Here is a 15,741-nt window from a genome sequence, read left to right as displayed (position 1 = left end):
CACAGGGTAGCAGTGCCACTTTTTGGTCACGGCCATACACAGGCCTCGGCACAGGGCAGGCTTCAACCCCGAACGGGGGGAAAGACCCGATTTCCTTCCGTTCGGGGGCGATTCCGGCTGTGGATGACCCCACGCACGCCCGGCCCCGCCCTGCCGCCAGCGTCGCCCCCCGGGCCCGGGAGCAGCGCCCGCCGCTCCGTGCCGGTGTCGCGGCGCTGTCGGGGCCGTGTGGCGGCGCTGTCGGGGCCATGTCGCGACACAGGCGGGTGGCGCGGCGGCAGCCCGGCGGGGCCGCGGGGGGCTCGGCTGCCGCCGCCGCGGTGCGCGCCCGGGCCGAGGCCCTCAGGGAGGTCGGCGTGGACGAGGAGGTGGAGATGGCGGTGCAGCTCGCCCTGGAGCGGTTCCGGAGCGGGGACGAGGCGGGTGCGCGGCGCGGCCCGGCCCGGGGCGGCCCTGCGGGTGTCGGGAGGGCGCTGGCAGCGGGTCAGGGAGGGGATCCTGCTCCTCTGCCCGGCCCTAGTGAGGCACAGCTGGGGTGCTGTGTCCAGCTCTGGGCTCCTCAGCACAGAGACAGGGAGCTACTGGTCAGGGTCCAGCAAAGGCCACAGACGAGGTGAGGTGAGGTGAGGTGAGGTGAGGTGAGGTGAGGTGTGAGGTGAGGTGAGGTGAGGTGAGGTGAGGTGAGGTGAGGTGAGGTGAGGTGAGGTGAGGTGAGGTGAGGTGAGGTGAGGTGAGGTGAGGTGAGGTGAGGTGAGGTGAGGTGAGGTGAGGTGAGATGAGATGAGATGAGATGAGATGAGATGAGATGAGATGAGATGAGATGAGATGAGATGAGATGAGATGAGATGAGATGAGATGAGATGAGATGAGATGAGATGAGAGGTCTGGAACATTTCTTCTGTGAGGAGAGATGTGAGACCTGGGCCTGTTTAGCCTGGAGGAGACTGAGATGGCATCTCATGAATAAGTATCTCCAAGATGAGTCCCAGGAGTGTGGTGCCAGACTTTTTGGTGACAGGACAAGGAGCAGTGGCCATAAAGTAAAAGCCAAGAAGTTGCACCTCAAGATGAGGAAGACCTTTTTTCCGTGAGGGTGGCAGAGAACTGGAACAGCTGCCCAGGGAGGACGTGGAGTCTCCCCCTCTGGAGACATCCCAAACCCACCTGGGCGTGCTCCTGTGTCACCTGCTCCAGGTGACTCTGCCTTGGCAGGGGGTTGCTCTGGGTGATCTCCAGAGGTCCCTTCCAATCCTAACAATTCTTTGATTCTGTAAGACCAAGATAACACGTCAAGAATGCCTGTTGCATTGTTACTGGTTTTTTACTATTATTTATCATTCTAGAGATGGAATTTCCTTCTAGTTTCACGAGTACCGAAAGAGCGTTTGTTCACCGGCTCTGTCAGTCTCTTGGACTGGTGTCTAAAAGCAAAGGGTAAGTTGGGGTGCAATTTTCATTTTTTGGGTGCAGATGAATGGAATTTCCTGACTAATGATAACGTGGTTGATATTTCCAACATAGCCAACTCTGCTGCAAGGAATAGTATTAGAGAAAAAAGTGTAAAAGTAGGCATAGAAATAAGTATCTTTGTTTGTTTGGAAAACCTTGTGACATGCTTTTTGAGATGGCTTGCTTTTATACTTCATGGGTTTCACGTGTCCGTAAAAGAGGCTGCTCACCATGATCTCTGCTTTTTTTTAAAGGTTTTGCATAGAACCTCATACCTTGACAGATAAAAGTTAACCTGGAGTAGGTCACTTATTCCTGAGATAGGTTTTCTTTTCCCCCCGACAGAAAAGGAGCAAATCGGTACCTGACTGTAAGGAAGAAGGATGTCTCCGAACCGACACATGCAGCCATGGCTTGCGACTTGGCTCTCCGTACGAAACACACCGTTCGGAGCCTCATTCAGAGCTTTCCCGTCACAAACAAGGAGCGCACAGAACTCTTGCCAAGGACAGAGCGAGGAGGTGCGCGTGCTGTTGAATCTGGTATGTTCAGCGTGTCTTCTCATTTGGACTTGTCCGTCAACACCGCTTGAAAAAGCAGCGTACGACCCGAGTACAAAACAAACCCCTTTCTGTTCTGTCCCCTTGCCTGCCCTACCATGCACCTTTAAACAAACACATGGATTTTCCTTACTTTCAAGGTCTTTTATAACTGGTGTTGTGAGGAACTTGGGCAGTCGTATCACGCACATTGCGATGTCTACCTTGTGCTGAGTTAATTTAGGATCTTTGAGCCAGTTCCAGCCAAATCTTTGTGGAAGCACATTTGTGAAATGTGGCTTCATACAAGTTCCATGAGGTGGGATTGAAGAGTCAGGTCTTACCGTGATGCCGTGTGAGAACACCCTTACGAAAGAATGAGGTTGGCTGTGCTGCTTACAGAAATTCACGTACTTGACAAAGCAAGAAGTTTAGTTTTTGTTTCTTGATCTCTACCAAATAGATGTGATCCTTAAGACGCTACTGTCCAGACTTCTTGATTTCTAGGATACGAAGGAGTTCACTGAAGACAAACGTCTGATAAAATGTTGGGGTTTTTTTGTTAGCAACGCTTTTATCTGGATTACTGCTTTAACAGCTGTGAGTGGAAGAGCTATACTGTGTTTCTGTGTGCAGAGGTGGCTGTAGTGAACAGAAAACACTTGTACCAATCGGCCTTGTTTAATTAAATATTTCTGGTATGTGGTGTCTGTTCTTAAAGCGCTTCCTTTGCTGCTTTTTTCAATTGTTTCAGTTGTTTAATAGGATTGTTTAATGAACAGAGGGCAGCTATAATAAAAGTACTGAAACACAATGTCTTAGAAATGTAAGAGGTAAGCTAATGAAGAGTCTAACATTTATCCTTCTCTGCTTTTCAAGCATGTATTTTTAGTTCTCCTAATCTCTTAGTCTGTGTTTGTCTTGGTACAACAGAGCTTGTAATTTAGCATGTGAATCTGTTAATCATGTTAAATATGTATAATTGAGTTTGCAGCAAGCTTTTCATTCTTGTGGAAAATAGTGATCAAGGAATTACAGAGTAGCATTTACGATGCTGGGTTTGAAGCAGCTCCCTCAGAAGATGTGCACGTTTTTTGGCTGCTCACGCACTGCTTGCTAACACACCACGCTGCTGTGTGGGTCCAGGACCCCTGGTACAGCGCGCTTGGATCGATAGGATTTGGGGCAAATGCATGGAATAGCTTAAAGGTTGAACTCTGTGAGCGTGTATTTCTAGGGAAACTGCAGATGGGAAACGTGCACGCGGATACGAAGGCCACCAAAGTACACCAGGCTGGTTTTCTCCAGTTTAGTTTCTCTTTCTCCTTTCGCTCTTTGTGGGCTTTCTTGGCGTAGAGCAATGCTCTGGGAGAGTCTGGTTGTGTTCAAAATACCTATGAAAGTAATAACTGTTCTGAAAAATGCCTATTTCAAGCACCATAACAGGACGTGTTGCTATGAGTCTGACTTCTGAATGTGTGCTGGGTTTGTCACTTTACCCACAGGGGTGCATAAAGAGTCAGGAAGGTAAATTGTTAAGTATAATTTTTGAGCAGTGTTTTAGTGACCTTCCTCTGTGTCTGTATAAGTAAATTCTTAATTTCTCTTCACAGAAAACAAAGAATTGAACAAGACAAGCGGTCGACTTAATGACGGTATCCCCCAGGTCCCAGTGAAAAGAGGGGAATCAGAGTTCGATTCCTTCAGGCAATCACTACCAGTCCTTGAAAAACAGGAAGAAATTGTCCAAACAATAAAGGACAATAAAATTGTTTTGATTATAGGAGAGACGGGATCGGGAAAAACTACTCAAGTATGTTTCCTCAATGAAATGAAAAGAGATAACAGTATTTATACTAAACTAATGCCAATTTTGTAGCATTTGTGGTAAGGGATATTTCTATGCTATTTTAAGGCTTTTGTTTTCCTGTATGATTGAAAATCTTGTGTTCCAGTTCACTTTCTAGCTTTTGAAATACTAAGCCAGCAGATAGGTACTGAAAGCATAAATGGTTCCTCACGGTTTTCTGATAGATATAATTTTTTCATTAAAATATTACGAAATATTGAAGGGAAAGTAGCTGTGATGTTTGTATAGCCCTTTTTCTTCTAAGGCTAGTTCTGTTCTTTTGTGTTGAAATGAGAGATTATCTACAGGGCTTTTTTTCCTATAGATCTCTCTGAAGCAGGAGAGAGAGACTTCAACTTTTTAAAAAAAAAACCCTCAACAGGTTATACTTAGAAATTTATTTTATGCTCATTCAGGTATATTTGCAGTGATAATCCTATTGAAAAATCTGTTGCAACGTGTAATACTGAGATGCAGTTAAATTGTTTCCCTGTGCTAAGAAAGCTGTGACTTTCTCAAAAAGTAAATTTGAACCACTTCTTTCCAGATCCCTCAGTTTATCCTTGATGACTGCTACAAGAATGGAGTTCCCTGTCGTGTGTTTTGCACTCAGCCGAGACGTTTAGCAGTTGTTGCTGTGGCTGAGAGGGTGGCAGCAGAAAGGAGAGAGAAGATTGGCCAGACAGTTGGTTACCAGCTCTGGTTGGAAAGCAGGTGCTAATGGTGCTTCTAAGTGTCAGTTGATCTTGTGCTGCTATCGTGAATCTTGTGTACCTTTAAACTGCAGTATATTTGGGATGCAGCCCCATAAATCATAGGTGGGGTATGTTATTGCAGGTAAGGAAGACTTAGGAGTGAAAAGGACAGCTTTCTTCCTGTATTTGGCAGTTTCATGTAGTAGCTTGTCATACTGAACTGAATTTCAGGTGCTTTCTATTGGTTTCTTCTAGGGAGTGTGTGCATGTAAATCCTTGTCTGATTTTCAGATCAAGTCTACACTTTCCTCTCTTTTTTTTTTTTCCCTCTCTACTTTTAACATGTGTGGATCCAAAAGTTCTGCAAGCTTTGAAGGTAGGTAGGAAGACCAGCATGCTGTAACAAACGTATAGAGTGTGAGTTGGTATGGGTCATAAAAGGGAGAACAACAAAATTGGAAAGTGACTGATGAAGCTGAGCATTATTTACCAGTCCAGTTTGGGTTAAGTTTCCTGTGCTTCAGCTTTTAAAACATGAAGTGACGTCAAAGTAGAGCTTTCAGTCACTTGATGAATTTGTCTGTGAAGCAGAGTGTGAATGGGTTGTGTGGGGTTTTTTGCATCTTTGCACTGTGTAGCCAGTGACATTTCAGGGAAGGGGCGATGGCTGGGATATGAGTGACCAGAAGGTGGCAAAAGGTTGTGTTGCTTGAATGAACAGGGATAACGCACGGCTGGTGAAAACGAATGTGCTGGAACAACAAAGCCAAGACAAGAATTGGAATGTGCATGGGAAAGCTCACGAGGCTATTAAGGGATTAGAAGAGCTAGTGAAGATGTATCACAAATAAGCTGCATGATTAATGTCTGGAATACTGGATACTGTGCTGGCAGAAGAAGAGCAAAGTCAGATGAAAATGGAAGAAAATCCATCTTGAGAAGAATCAATGCATTTACTCCGGAGAAGCACTAAAAGGGAGAGATGACAGTATTTCCAGCTGTGCACAGAAAAGATCTGGAGTGGAGGTGTTTAGGGGTGCTTAGAATAAGAAAGAAGTCTAATTTTGTAGGTTTTCTTAATGGTCTTCCAGAAAGAGCTGTGGAGGAGAGTACAAAGGAACTTTTTGGTTCCTTTGGGATGGCAGCACCAGCGAAAGTAGTGACAATTGCTGTTTTTACTGGGGCAGCTAACTCTGCCCTGGGTGTAGAATAGTTACACTTCAGTATTTTGACTTCCTGAAAAACCAAAGGATCAGCTGATTGCTTTGTGATGTAGTCAGCTGTAGTGTATTAGGTTTGCATGACAGGGCTTTGGGAGCTGTGGGGCAGCTTTCTGTGAGAAGATGCCAGAAGCCTTCCCCGTGTGTGACAGAGACGGTGCCAGCCAGGACGGACCTGCCTCTGGCCAAGGCTGAGCCCATCTGTGGTGGTGGTAGTGCCTCTGGGACAGCAGGGAATGGGGGAGAAAATCCTGCACAACAGAGGCCGCAGTCCAAGGAGAGCAGCGAGCGCACGTGAGAGGAGCAGTTCTGCAGATGGGAGGGTCAGTGCGGGAGGGGAGGAGGTGCTCCAGGTGCCAGAGCAGCCCGTGGTGCCGCCCATGGTGAGGCAGCTGTGCTCCTGCAGCCCATGGAGGTGCATGGTGCAGCGGGGATCCCCCTGCAGCCCGTGCAGGACTCCGTGTTGCAGCAGGTGGGTGCTTGAAAGAGGCTGTGATCCTCTGGGAAGCCCTGTGTTGGAGCAGGCTCCTGGCAGGACCTGTGGCCCTGTGGAGAGAGCCCCCAGTTTGCTGTCAGGATTGTGACCCTATGGGGGTCCCACGCTGGAGCAGGCTGTTCCTGAGGGACTGCACCCCGTGGAAAGGGACCTGTGCTGGAGCAGGTCCCTTTTATGAAGACCTGCAGCCCATGGGAAGGACTCATGCTGGAGAAGCTCATGGAGGACTGTTGCCCATGGGAGAGACCCATGTTCTCCTTATCCTGGTCCTGACCCTGTGAGTCTTCCATTGTATTTCCTCTCCCCTGCCCAGCTCAGCAGAGGAGTGGCTTGCGTGGCACCTGGCATCCAGCCAGGCTCATCGCACCACGTGTAGGCAAATACAAGGGCTATATCCAAGCATATGCTGAGGAATTGGAACCTGGTTTTCCACATGGGATTTTCTAGTAGATTGAATGACATGGAGAATGACTGTTTCGCATGGTTCTGTTTAACTTTCTTACTTATTAAAATTTGAATCTGATGTTTTCAGTTAATCCATTCTTCAAAGTTAGGAGCGCAAGCAGTAAGAGTTGTTAGGGAATGTCTGGGAATAGGCATAGTTTGAAAACAAGTGGTATGCAGGAGTTCTTTGGTGAGAGAACTGTAATGCCTCTTCTGGTCAGCAGCTGCTTTAATTTTTGAGCCATGGAAAGCTGCTAAGCAGCCTTTAAGTGGTGCAAAGCCCCTGAGTGGTCTCTGTGCTCTGTTCCATAGGGTTTCTCCAAAGACACTGGTAACATTCTGCACTAATGACATGCTCCTTCACACGCTGATGGCAGGAGACAGCACCCTCTCCACTGTGACACATGTGATTGTGGTGAGCATCCTGTGGTCTTTCCTGTGTTGCTTGTTAATTGGAAAACGAGGTCCTCATTTGTTTTATTTAAATTTGCTGAGCGTTTTCGGTGGTTTTGTTTGCTAGAATCTGAATCGACTTTAAAGACTTTCTGAGTCCTTAGTGTAGAATGCATGTTTTGTGGGTTTTGGTGCTTGTCTGTGTGTTTGTTTGTGCTTTTCCCTGGAAAAACATCTTATTTTATGTTCATGCCAATAAGTAGGTGTGGAATCAGGAGGAGTTGAGGAGGACAGAAGTGTAAATTTTTCTGAAATTCCTCTGTCGGCAGAAAAGCCTTAGGGAGGCTTAGATGTGGTTCAATACGATTGTGTCAGAATTTCTGTTATCATGTATTTGTTTTAGCAATACCAGGTTTTCAGTCCATTTGTTTGCCCAGTGTTTCCAAGATAATGTGCAGTCTAATTGCTAGCAAATTGTTCAGGAGCGTTCATTTAGGATTGTGTTAATATTCCTATTGTGGACTTCCGTAAGTAAGGGGGACCAGAATGTTTATGGCAAGATTTAAGTATTCCACTACTGAAGACAAAAAAGTCACAGTAAGTTTAGGTGCCTACCTGTTTATCAGAATTAAAAAAGCATGAGAATGGTCTATTAATTCTTGATGTCAGCCTACAAACCTTGTATTTGAGTCCTTGTTTCATTCATTCATAATACAAAACAAAACAGAAGAATGACAAAGATGATTAAGCAGTTATGTCCTCAGTTTATAGGCTTTGTGTATGACTTGTCTAAGCAATGTCTTTTTTTCTGATTATGTGGTGTCATACATTTCTTTAAATGCTCCTCATCAGTTGTGAAGTGAGAATTTATTAAAATAAGATTTGTAGGATTTGTGGTTTGTGACCTTTTCTTGAAATTTGGCTTCCAATACAAAATGAGAGAGGTTTCAGACATTTACTTTGGCCTCTGACGTTAAGGTGTGCGTGGCTTGTGCATTGCAGTGCGCTCTGCTCTGACAAAAACTTTTTGAAACTTTTTTTTTGCTTATGGATAGTTTAAAAAAAATCCCTTCCCTTAAGCTAGATTTACACATTTTAAGGCCTCTGTAATGTAGCACCAAATCATGTATTTTATTTAAAAAAAAAAAAAAAGGTTTGTATTTGTCAGAAGTTATGATCTTGAATCTGTGATGTTTGTTTATCTCTTGTTTTTTTTTCCTTTTATTACAGGATGAAGTACATGAGAGGGATAGGTTCAGCGACTTCTTGCTAATAAAACTGAGAGATGTGCTGCAAAACCAGAATAATTTAAAACTAATTCTTTCTGGTGCTGCTCTAGATGCAAATCTTTTTATTAGGTATTTTGGAAGCTGCCCAGTAATACACAGTAAGTACTTCTCTTAACTCTTAAATCTCAGTATACCTGCCCCCGACTCACAGATTTTAGTGAACTGTAGCAAACTACTCTGAGTAAAGGCACATGGTGAATATACTGAGAATTACAGCAGTGCCTGTTCTTTGGGTATTCAGGCCTCTTGTTTCTTAACTCTTTGCGCCTACTTCAGAGGGAAGTGTTTTTATCGCTGGGAGTTCTGTAAATGCAGGAATGTCCTGGCCCTCTCCACGTTTAATTCAAGTAGGGAAGGGTTATTGAAATGCTGTCTCCATGCTGGTACAGGACTTAGGAGCTACATTAGTGTGATGCATATTAATACATTGCAGCAGATTCTAATTCTTCAGATCTCATAAAGGTTGTTACTGGTTACTGGATAAATTGCAGATAACTGTACCTGTTCAGTTGAGAAATAGAGGAGGCCTAGGCAGGTTTGGTTTCATGCTTCAATCCCATGATTCTTTGTTTGAAAGGAAATTAGTAGCCGTTCCTCTGGGTAAATACTCAGAAAAGACATCCAGTTTCTGTTAGTTTATGGTCAGACTCGGTTACCTGCAGTTAGATGACTTTCAGATGCAAAGAAAAGTTCCCATTATTGCTGCTTTAGTTTCATTTGACTGATCTTTAGGAGAGGCAAATACAGAATGTGTGGGAGATGGGGGGTTTGTGTGGGCTTGTTTTGTTTTTCCCACCCTCCTGGCTCGCAGGTTTTCTGCACGGGTGACCTCCTCTGGCAGCTTGCAGTCCTCTTCCTTTTTCAACAATGATGTCCAAGTTTATTGTGTTTTGAACAGTAGCTTTTAAGAGAAATGCTTTATTTGACAATCAGGTAGAGTCTCTGCATGTCAGCCGTTTTTTTTAAAAATCTCAACAGTTCTAGGAAATGGGTGGAATCAGTTACTGGTTTGTTTTAGCAAATGTTTGTGAGGAGGAAACCTCATTGGTTTTTTTACAGATAGAAGTGTTTCTTTCTAGTTCCCAGTTCTGAACTTCTGCCTAGTAAAATAAGGCTTGCAACATGTTTGAGACAGGAATCTGGAAATTACACGTGATTTCATGGTCTCTGAATTTTTTTTTGCAAGGGAGAGCCTCAGTTGTGATTGTTGTGTGGCTTTCCAGTTTACTCTTCTCGCAGCTCCCTGTTCTTTTAGATGAGTATATTTGTTTTGGAAATTCTGATGAGAGTCGCTCCAGTTTACCACAGTGGTTATGCTGGTTGTGTAGCAGGCCAGTAGCAATTGGAAAGATGTTTTATTCCTTTTTTGTTTTTGAGCATGTAAGAATTAAAAGAAGCGGCTTTAGACTTCTGTCTGTTAACGTAATGAAAAAGGTTTGCTTCTCCTTCAGCAATATGGCTGACAAAATCCTGACCACAGAAACCAGCATTTTGTAGTTGTGGATTGCTGTAGTACACAGAGTTCGTGATGGGTGGTGGAAGACTTCCTCTATGACAGCTTCTCAAAGTATGTGAACTGTAGATGGTTCTTTCTGAAGGAAAATCCTGAGTGATCTAAAGTCATCTTAAGGGACCAGAAATCAAAATGTCGAGACTTGAATTCTTCATGCGAAAAGCATCCTTTAATGTTCACAGATAAGGTCTAGAAAAGAGTCATGTAGAAAAAGAAGTAAGGATAAATTATTAGGAGGTAAAGACCACTGGGATGTCTCATCTGTCCAGAAGTATTCAGTAAAGAAAGCCCAGCTTTGCTGAATCAGTTGAGGACGCTGAGAAAAGTCTATCTCCTCACATCCTTCTCATGAAAGAAAGTAGTTCAACACAAAGATGTACTGTCTCCTTGTGGAGTCCTGCACAAAGCTGTATTAATTGCTTGTTAAATAATTGTGCTTTTACTCCAGGTGGCAGGCTTACGTGGTGAGTTCTTGTTTGTAACCCTAAACAAAAATGGCTGTTTTCTTCTTCTCATTTTAAAAAATTGCAGCTAACAACTCTGAATCTTACGAACATCTCTTGCTATAACAGCTGATATAATTGAAGAGGTTAATGAGAAACAAGATAGCATTTGACTTTGGAAATGTTTTGTTTTGTATAATTTTAAGAAAAATGAACTCCAGTGAAGATAATTTTTTTAAAAAAAGTAATGCTCTAAGTGAAGCTGGGGAATATCTCGTCTTTTATGGAATTTTTGTACTTTCAGTCCAAGGAAGACCTTTTGAAGTTAAAGAGATGTTTCTGGAGGACATTTTGCGAAGCACTGGGTATACAAACAAAGGGATGGTAAAGTACACAAAAGAGAAGCAGCAAGGTTGGTGACCTAGTTAATCGTAAGGGTTGGCAATGAGAAGCATGGCTTGATTGAACAAGCCATTAACAGGAGGATTTTCTGTTAAAGTTCCAAAGTCAGGAGATGAAATGAGACGTGATTAGATGACAGCAAGTGTCTTTAAGCTCTCAGCATTTGCATTATTGAAATGTAATGTTCATGGAAGTTCATGCAATTAAAGAAGAAAATTCACTTTGATTCAGTGGTTGCATTCTTTTTACTTTCAGTTGATAAATGTCTTATTTTTTCTCATTATTATGGTGTAGAATTACATATAATTGGGGGCTCTGCCCACATGAAAGCTATAGGAGCAGAGGATGCTCTGTCCTCTGTACCTCTGGGTGCAAATTCAAGTGCAGCTGTTAAAGGAGGCAGGATTTTGTACATCTTGCACAAAATGTACAAGTTGTTCCTATTAGTGGCATTTTTCACTGCATTCTTCAGACATGGATGTATTTTTTAATAAGTATTCACACTCTTGAACTAAGTATAATTGGTTTTCAGTTGATTAAGTAGCTATTACTCCAGCAGTTTTTCTGGCAACTGAAAGTAATGATCCTAATGATCATTTAAAGAAAATTTAAAAAACAGGCAAACCCCAAGCTATAACATACCGTCCTAACTGGATGTTTATGCCAGTGCTCAGCTCTGATCCCTGTGGATAGAAAAGTTCAGTTAAGACACTGGTGTCTTCTACTGTTTCTTCCACTTGCATACAAAAATAAGTTATTACGTGCAGGGGCTGTATCTCTTGTCTCCAGAATTCCACTTCTGGAGAAAGATCTGGGCTGAGATTGTGTAGAAGGTAATTCCTTAGGAAGCTCCTTTGGCTGCAGTAATTTGGAATAATGGAGGCTTAGGGGGTTAAACACCAAAATGGTGGGGTTTACCTTGTTCTCACAGCACTCGTTTGCAGTGGTGCCCTTTGGGTACCCTTAAACGCGTCATTTATGTTGGACTGCAGCAGCATTCTAGATTAAATAAAGCTGACTAGGTAAAACTTTGAGCTGCTGTAATTATTTTTTAATAGAAAACAATGGATAATAAAGATGACTCTAAAAATTTCTTGGGAAATACTTTGCATTCTAGAAGAGAAACAGAAAACCACTCTTGCTGAGTGGTGTTCAGCTCAAGAAAACACCAACAGACTGGCATGTCGGAGACAAAAATCAGTTCCAAGGGCAAATGAAGAGTACAGTCTGCTGGATGATGGTGGTGACGCAGTATTTAATCAACTGGTAAGTTTTTCCTTTTGTTGCAAGAGAAGTTTCTATTTGTGTTCCGTTACCAGCCGTTTAAAGTGTGTTATCTGGGGTGCTGTTGACTCTCCGGGTGTTAACGCGTTCTAAGGGTCGCTTTACTGGGACGAGCTGCTCTGGCTGACGTGGGCGTTTCGGTTACGCTGGTTGTACACAGCTTTTCCTCAGATCAAATGGCTCGACTGCCGTTGTGTGAGTACTTGCATAGGACACAGTCAGTGCTTTAACTGATGCCTGAGTGGTGGATTTCTGATTGCTGCTGGGAAAACTAACTGTTCACATTCTTTGTGGGTAATGGGGGAGAATAAAGACACCTCTTGGAAGAGATTCATCTTTCAGTATTGTTTTTTCTCATCAGACTGAAAAAGATGTGAATTGCCTTGAGCCGTGGATAGTAAAAGAAATGGATTCCTGTCTGTCTGACATCTGGTTGCATAAAGATATTGATTCCTTTGCTCAGGTGTTCCATCTAATTCTAACTGAAAATGTCAGTGGTAAGTTTTGTATGTTATTACATAACAAAAAAGCAACCACAAATTTATTTAAATTTCTATGGCTGCTTTCATCTTCAGATTCAAATGTTGTTACTTTTGCATTCTGATGCCTACTGAAAAAATGAATAGGGCTAGCAGAATTAATGAGTTGTTTAGTTCATTGTTGTTGTTTCGAAGTCTTGGCAGAAGCGTGCTTCTGAAACAATGTGGAATTCCCATGAACTGACTGCAGAGATGAGTGAGGAAACAAATTCTCTTTGGGCTGGGATTTGAACGCAATATTTGTAGAATATTTTGAAAAAAAAATAACATTTCTATTGGGTTTGCTGATTTTTTTTTACTTCTCAGTTGATTATAGGCACAGTGAGACCGGCGCGACTGCTCTGATGATTTCTTCAGGGAGAGGCTTTTTGAGTCAAGTAGAACAGCTGATCAGTATGGGAGCAAGTATCCACTGCAAATCATCCAATGGCTGGTAAAAAACAAACAGAGAAACCAAAAGACAGATTTATTTGTCAATATAGGAGAGAGAAAGAAAATTGTATAACATCTGAATTAATTTGCTAACTTACCAGACTGCTGTAAGAACTATAGATTTTGGCAGCCTAAACCGTTTCTTAACTTCTGTTGAAGCACATTGTTTTCTGTAAATTCTACCTGGAATTCTTAATTACACGGTCTTGATTATGGGCTATAAGCTTGGTTTCAGTATGTCTTATTTAAGACACTGGTTAGTGGAAAAACTAACTGCTGAATTCCACCAGAATGTTTGGTGATTCTTATTTTCATGGAGTTACCTGCGTAAGAAGATCTTTGTGTTATGTTTCTAAATATGCTGTAGCATGTAAAAATATTTGTGAATCTGTAAAGACTCAAGTTTTGTGGTCATGAAGTGTGTCTTCATAGAAAAAGGAAGTACAGTAAGTAATTGTAGTATGGAAGGCTAAGAATTAGGATTCCAGGGCTCTGATATTTGGTACCAACACTTGAAAAACTTGGGAAGGAATGCAGTTTAAAGGTAAACCAGTGAACTGCATTGTGAGGAGGACAACTTCTGAAAGGCATGAAATAGTCCAGTATTTTCCCACATTTTGATGAAAAACGCCTGGGGTGTGACTTTTTGGGATGACTTAAAGGGTACTGCAAACAGGCAGGTCTGATCTCTGCACACTGGTGTGGGCTTCTTAAAGGAATGGCACACTGTTCCTCGTCCCACATTTCCTTGTGCGTGTTTGTGTTGTACTCCTGTGTAAAACTGACACTCTTGTGTGGTCAGGAGCGGAGTTACCTGAGAATCGGGTCGCTGTTACACGTGTCCATGCACTTCAGAATGGGAAGTTGCAGATCCAGCAATAACAGCATTGCTAGCAATACAGAAATGGACACCAAAGTGTGGTGTCAGCTGTCTCCTCGCATGATGTGCTATTCATACTCGTCTTTTGAAGTGGAAAATCTGGTAAGAATACTTGTGCCACTCTTTCAGGACGGCTGTGGACTGGGCTAGGCGCTTCAGACAGACGGAGGTTGTTGATCTGTTGGAATCCTACAGGTAAGCTGTAACTGCTTTGCAGAAGGAGTTGTGGTGAAAGGAAATTTGAGGCTTGTGTTCTTTTAATCAGAACAGGTTTTAGCTTTTTGTGCTTTAAAATCTGGGCTAAATAGCAGTACCTTTTTTTTGAGAACAGGAATATTTCAAAAACAAAGAACAAAAGCATTTGTAGTCAGTGTCACGTTGTTTAGGTTAGCACAACTTGCTGATTCTATACTATGAACCATTTTGTCTTCACATGCTTATTTTGGAAACAAATCTGTCACGTGTTTTTATCTGTGTGTTGTTGATACACAATAGACATAGTAAAGAAACTTTTGTCGAAGTAACGTGTACACTAGGCCGTTCAAGAATGCTTCTTTGATGAACTTACAGCTATCAGAGTTGAGGTAGTGTTTTGTAAAGGTTACATTATTATAATTTCTCTTAGTGTAGTTTCTGCTAGTGGGAAATTTTTGGAAAATACGTATCTTTTAAATATTTTTCCTTGAACTGATAAACGAGAAAGGTCTTCAGACTTTCATTCACTTACGGTTGTGTCTCAATGAAGTTTAAGAAAACGAAAGTTAACACTAAAAATTGAAGCTGCATGCTTTGTTGGGTTACCATTTAAGTCAATGAGCAGTACTAGTGCTGTGATTCTCTTCTGTGACACTTAAAATTTAAAATTCAAGACCGGTGGTCACGTTGGTCTTGATCTAAGTTTGAGTTGATGGCTGAATGCAAACCTGAAGGGAACAGCCTTCTGCGTATTTTTTTATTACAGTGCTTCATTCGGATTTGGAAATCTGGATGAAAGTTCCCTGGTCCAAAAAAGTGGTAGTGACCTTAGTGCAGAGGACAGAGAGCTACTGACAGCTTATCATCACAGCTTTGATGATGAAAAAGTGGATCTGGATCTGATCATGCACTTACTCCACAGCATCTGTCGTAGCTGTGATGCGGGTAGGTAAATACCCACGCTCCCAGTGAATTGTTGTGGATTCAGCTTCTGATGAATCCTGCTCTTTCTTCGGAAATCCCCAGGAGTTAAAACCTTCCGAGGGCTGGGCTACGTGGCGCTGACGTGTGTTTGAATTTTCTGTTTAACTCTGCAAACCCACTTCCTTTTTTAGGAGCCATTTTAATATTTCTTCCTGGATATGATGAGATAGTGAGCCTGAGGGACCGCATTCTTTTTGATGACAAGAGATTTGCTGATAATGCTCCCAGGTAAAACCTTTAGTTTCTGTGGCTTTCCATTGCTTCTTTAGAGGATCCTTAAAACGTGCTTTTTGTCTTGCATTAGATACCAAGTTTTCATGCTTCATTCGAGTGTGCAGACTTTGGATCAGAAAAAAGTGCTTGAAACTCCACCTTCTGGCGTCCGCAAAATTGCAAGTATCAGAGGACTTGGTCAGATGCGACAGTGATCTACTTTGCCTTTGCTTTTACAGTTACTACAGTTTTGTTGTTTGGTTGTTTTTTTCATTGCAGATTCTTTCTACGAATATTGCAGAAACCAGCGTAACAGTCAGTGATGTTGTATTTGTCATTGACTCAGGCAAGGTGAAAGAGGTACGGCTGCCTTACATTGTCTTTGGGAAGTGAACTTCCTGGTGCCATTCTAAAACACACGGTGCATAAATTTTGGAGAACTTTTCTTTTTAACTTAGCAGTAGGCTGAGAGCTAGTGCCTG

General features: G+C 42.6%; 1 protein-coding gene across 2 annotated transcripts in view; it reads left to right on the top strand.

Moving 5' to 3' along the window:
- The first annotated feature begins 223 nt into the window (after positions 1-223).
- LOC138103987 (3'-5' RNA helicase YTHDC2-like) overlaps positions 224-15,741 on the top strand; it is a 29,237-nt gene continuing 13,719 nt past the window's right edge. Inside the window, exons 1-16 of one of the 2 annotated variants that reach the window (XM_069002669.1) lie at positions 224-423; positions 1,344-1,434; positions 1,795-1,991; positions 3,602-3,801; positions 4,385-4,551; positions 7,005-7,107; positions 8,316-8,472; positions 10,635-10,742; positions 11,850-11,998; positions 12,378-12,513; positions 12,862-12,988; positions 13,997-14,062; positions 14,829-15,007; positions 15,178-15,274; positions 15,351-15,438; positions 15,539-15,619. In XM_069002669.1, the coding sequence (XP_068858770.1) occupies positions 249-423; positions 1,344-1,434; positions 1,795-1,991; positions 3,602-3,801; positions 4,385-4,551; positions 7,005-7,107; positions 8,316-8,472; positions 10,635-10,742; positions 11,850-11,998; positions 12,378-12,513; positions 12,862-12,988; positions 13,997-14,062; positions 14,829-15,007; positions 15,178-15,274; positions 15,351-15,438; positions 15,539-15,619 (2,121 nt within the window). In that variant the 5' untranslated portion in view covers positions 224-248. Of the gene's footprint in view, positions 424-1,343; positions 1,435-1,794; positions 1,992-3,601; positions 3,802-4,384; positions 4,675-7,004; positions 7,108-8,315; positions 8,473-10,634; positions 10,743-11,849; positions 11,999-12,377; positions 12,514-12,861; positions 12,989-13,996; positions 14,063-14,828; positions 15,008-15,177; positions 15,275-15,350; positions 15,439-15,538; positions 15,620-15,741 lie in introns of those variants that run through there. The other variant, XM_069002670.1, reaches the window with a different exon arrangement.

Source organism: Aphelocoma coerulescens (genome assembly GCF_041296385.1).
Source record: "Aphelocoma coerulescens isolate FSJ_1873_10779 chromosome Z unlocalized genomic scaffold, UR_Acoe_1.0 ChrZ_unloc_scaf_3, whole genome shotgun sequence".
Lineage (NCBI taxonomy): Eukaryota > Metazoa > Chordata > Aves > Passeriformes > Corvidae > Aphelocoma > Aphelocoma coerulescens.
Note: the sequence above shows the minus strand (reverse complement) of the source record. Positions and strands in the feature narration are given on the sequence as shown.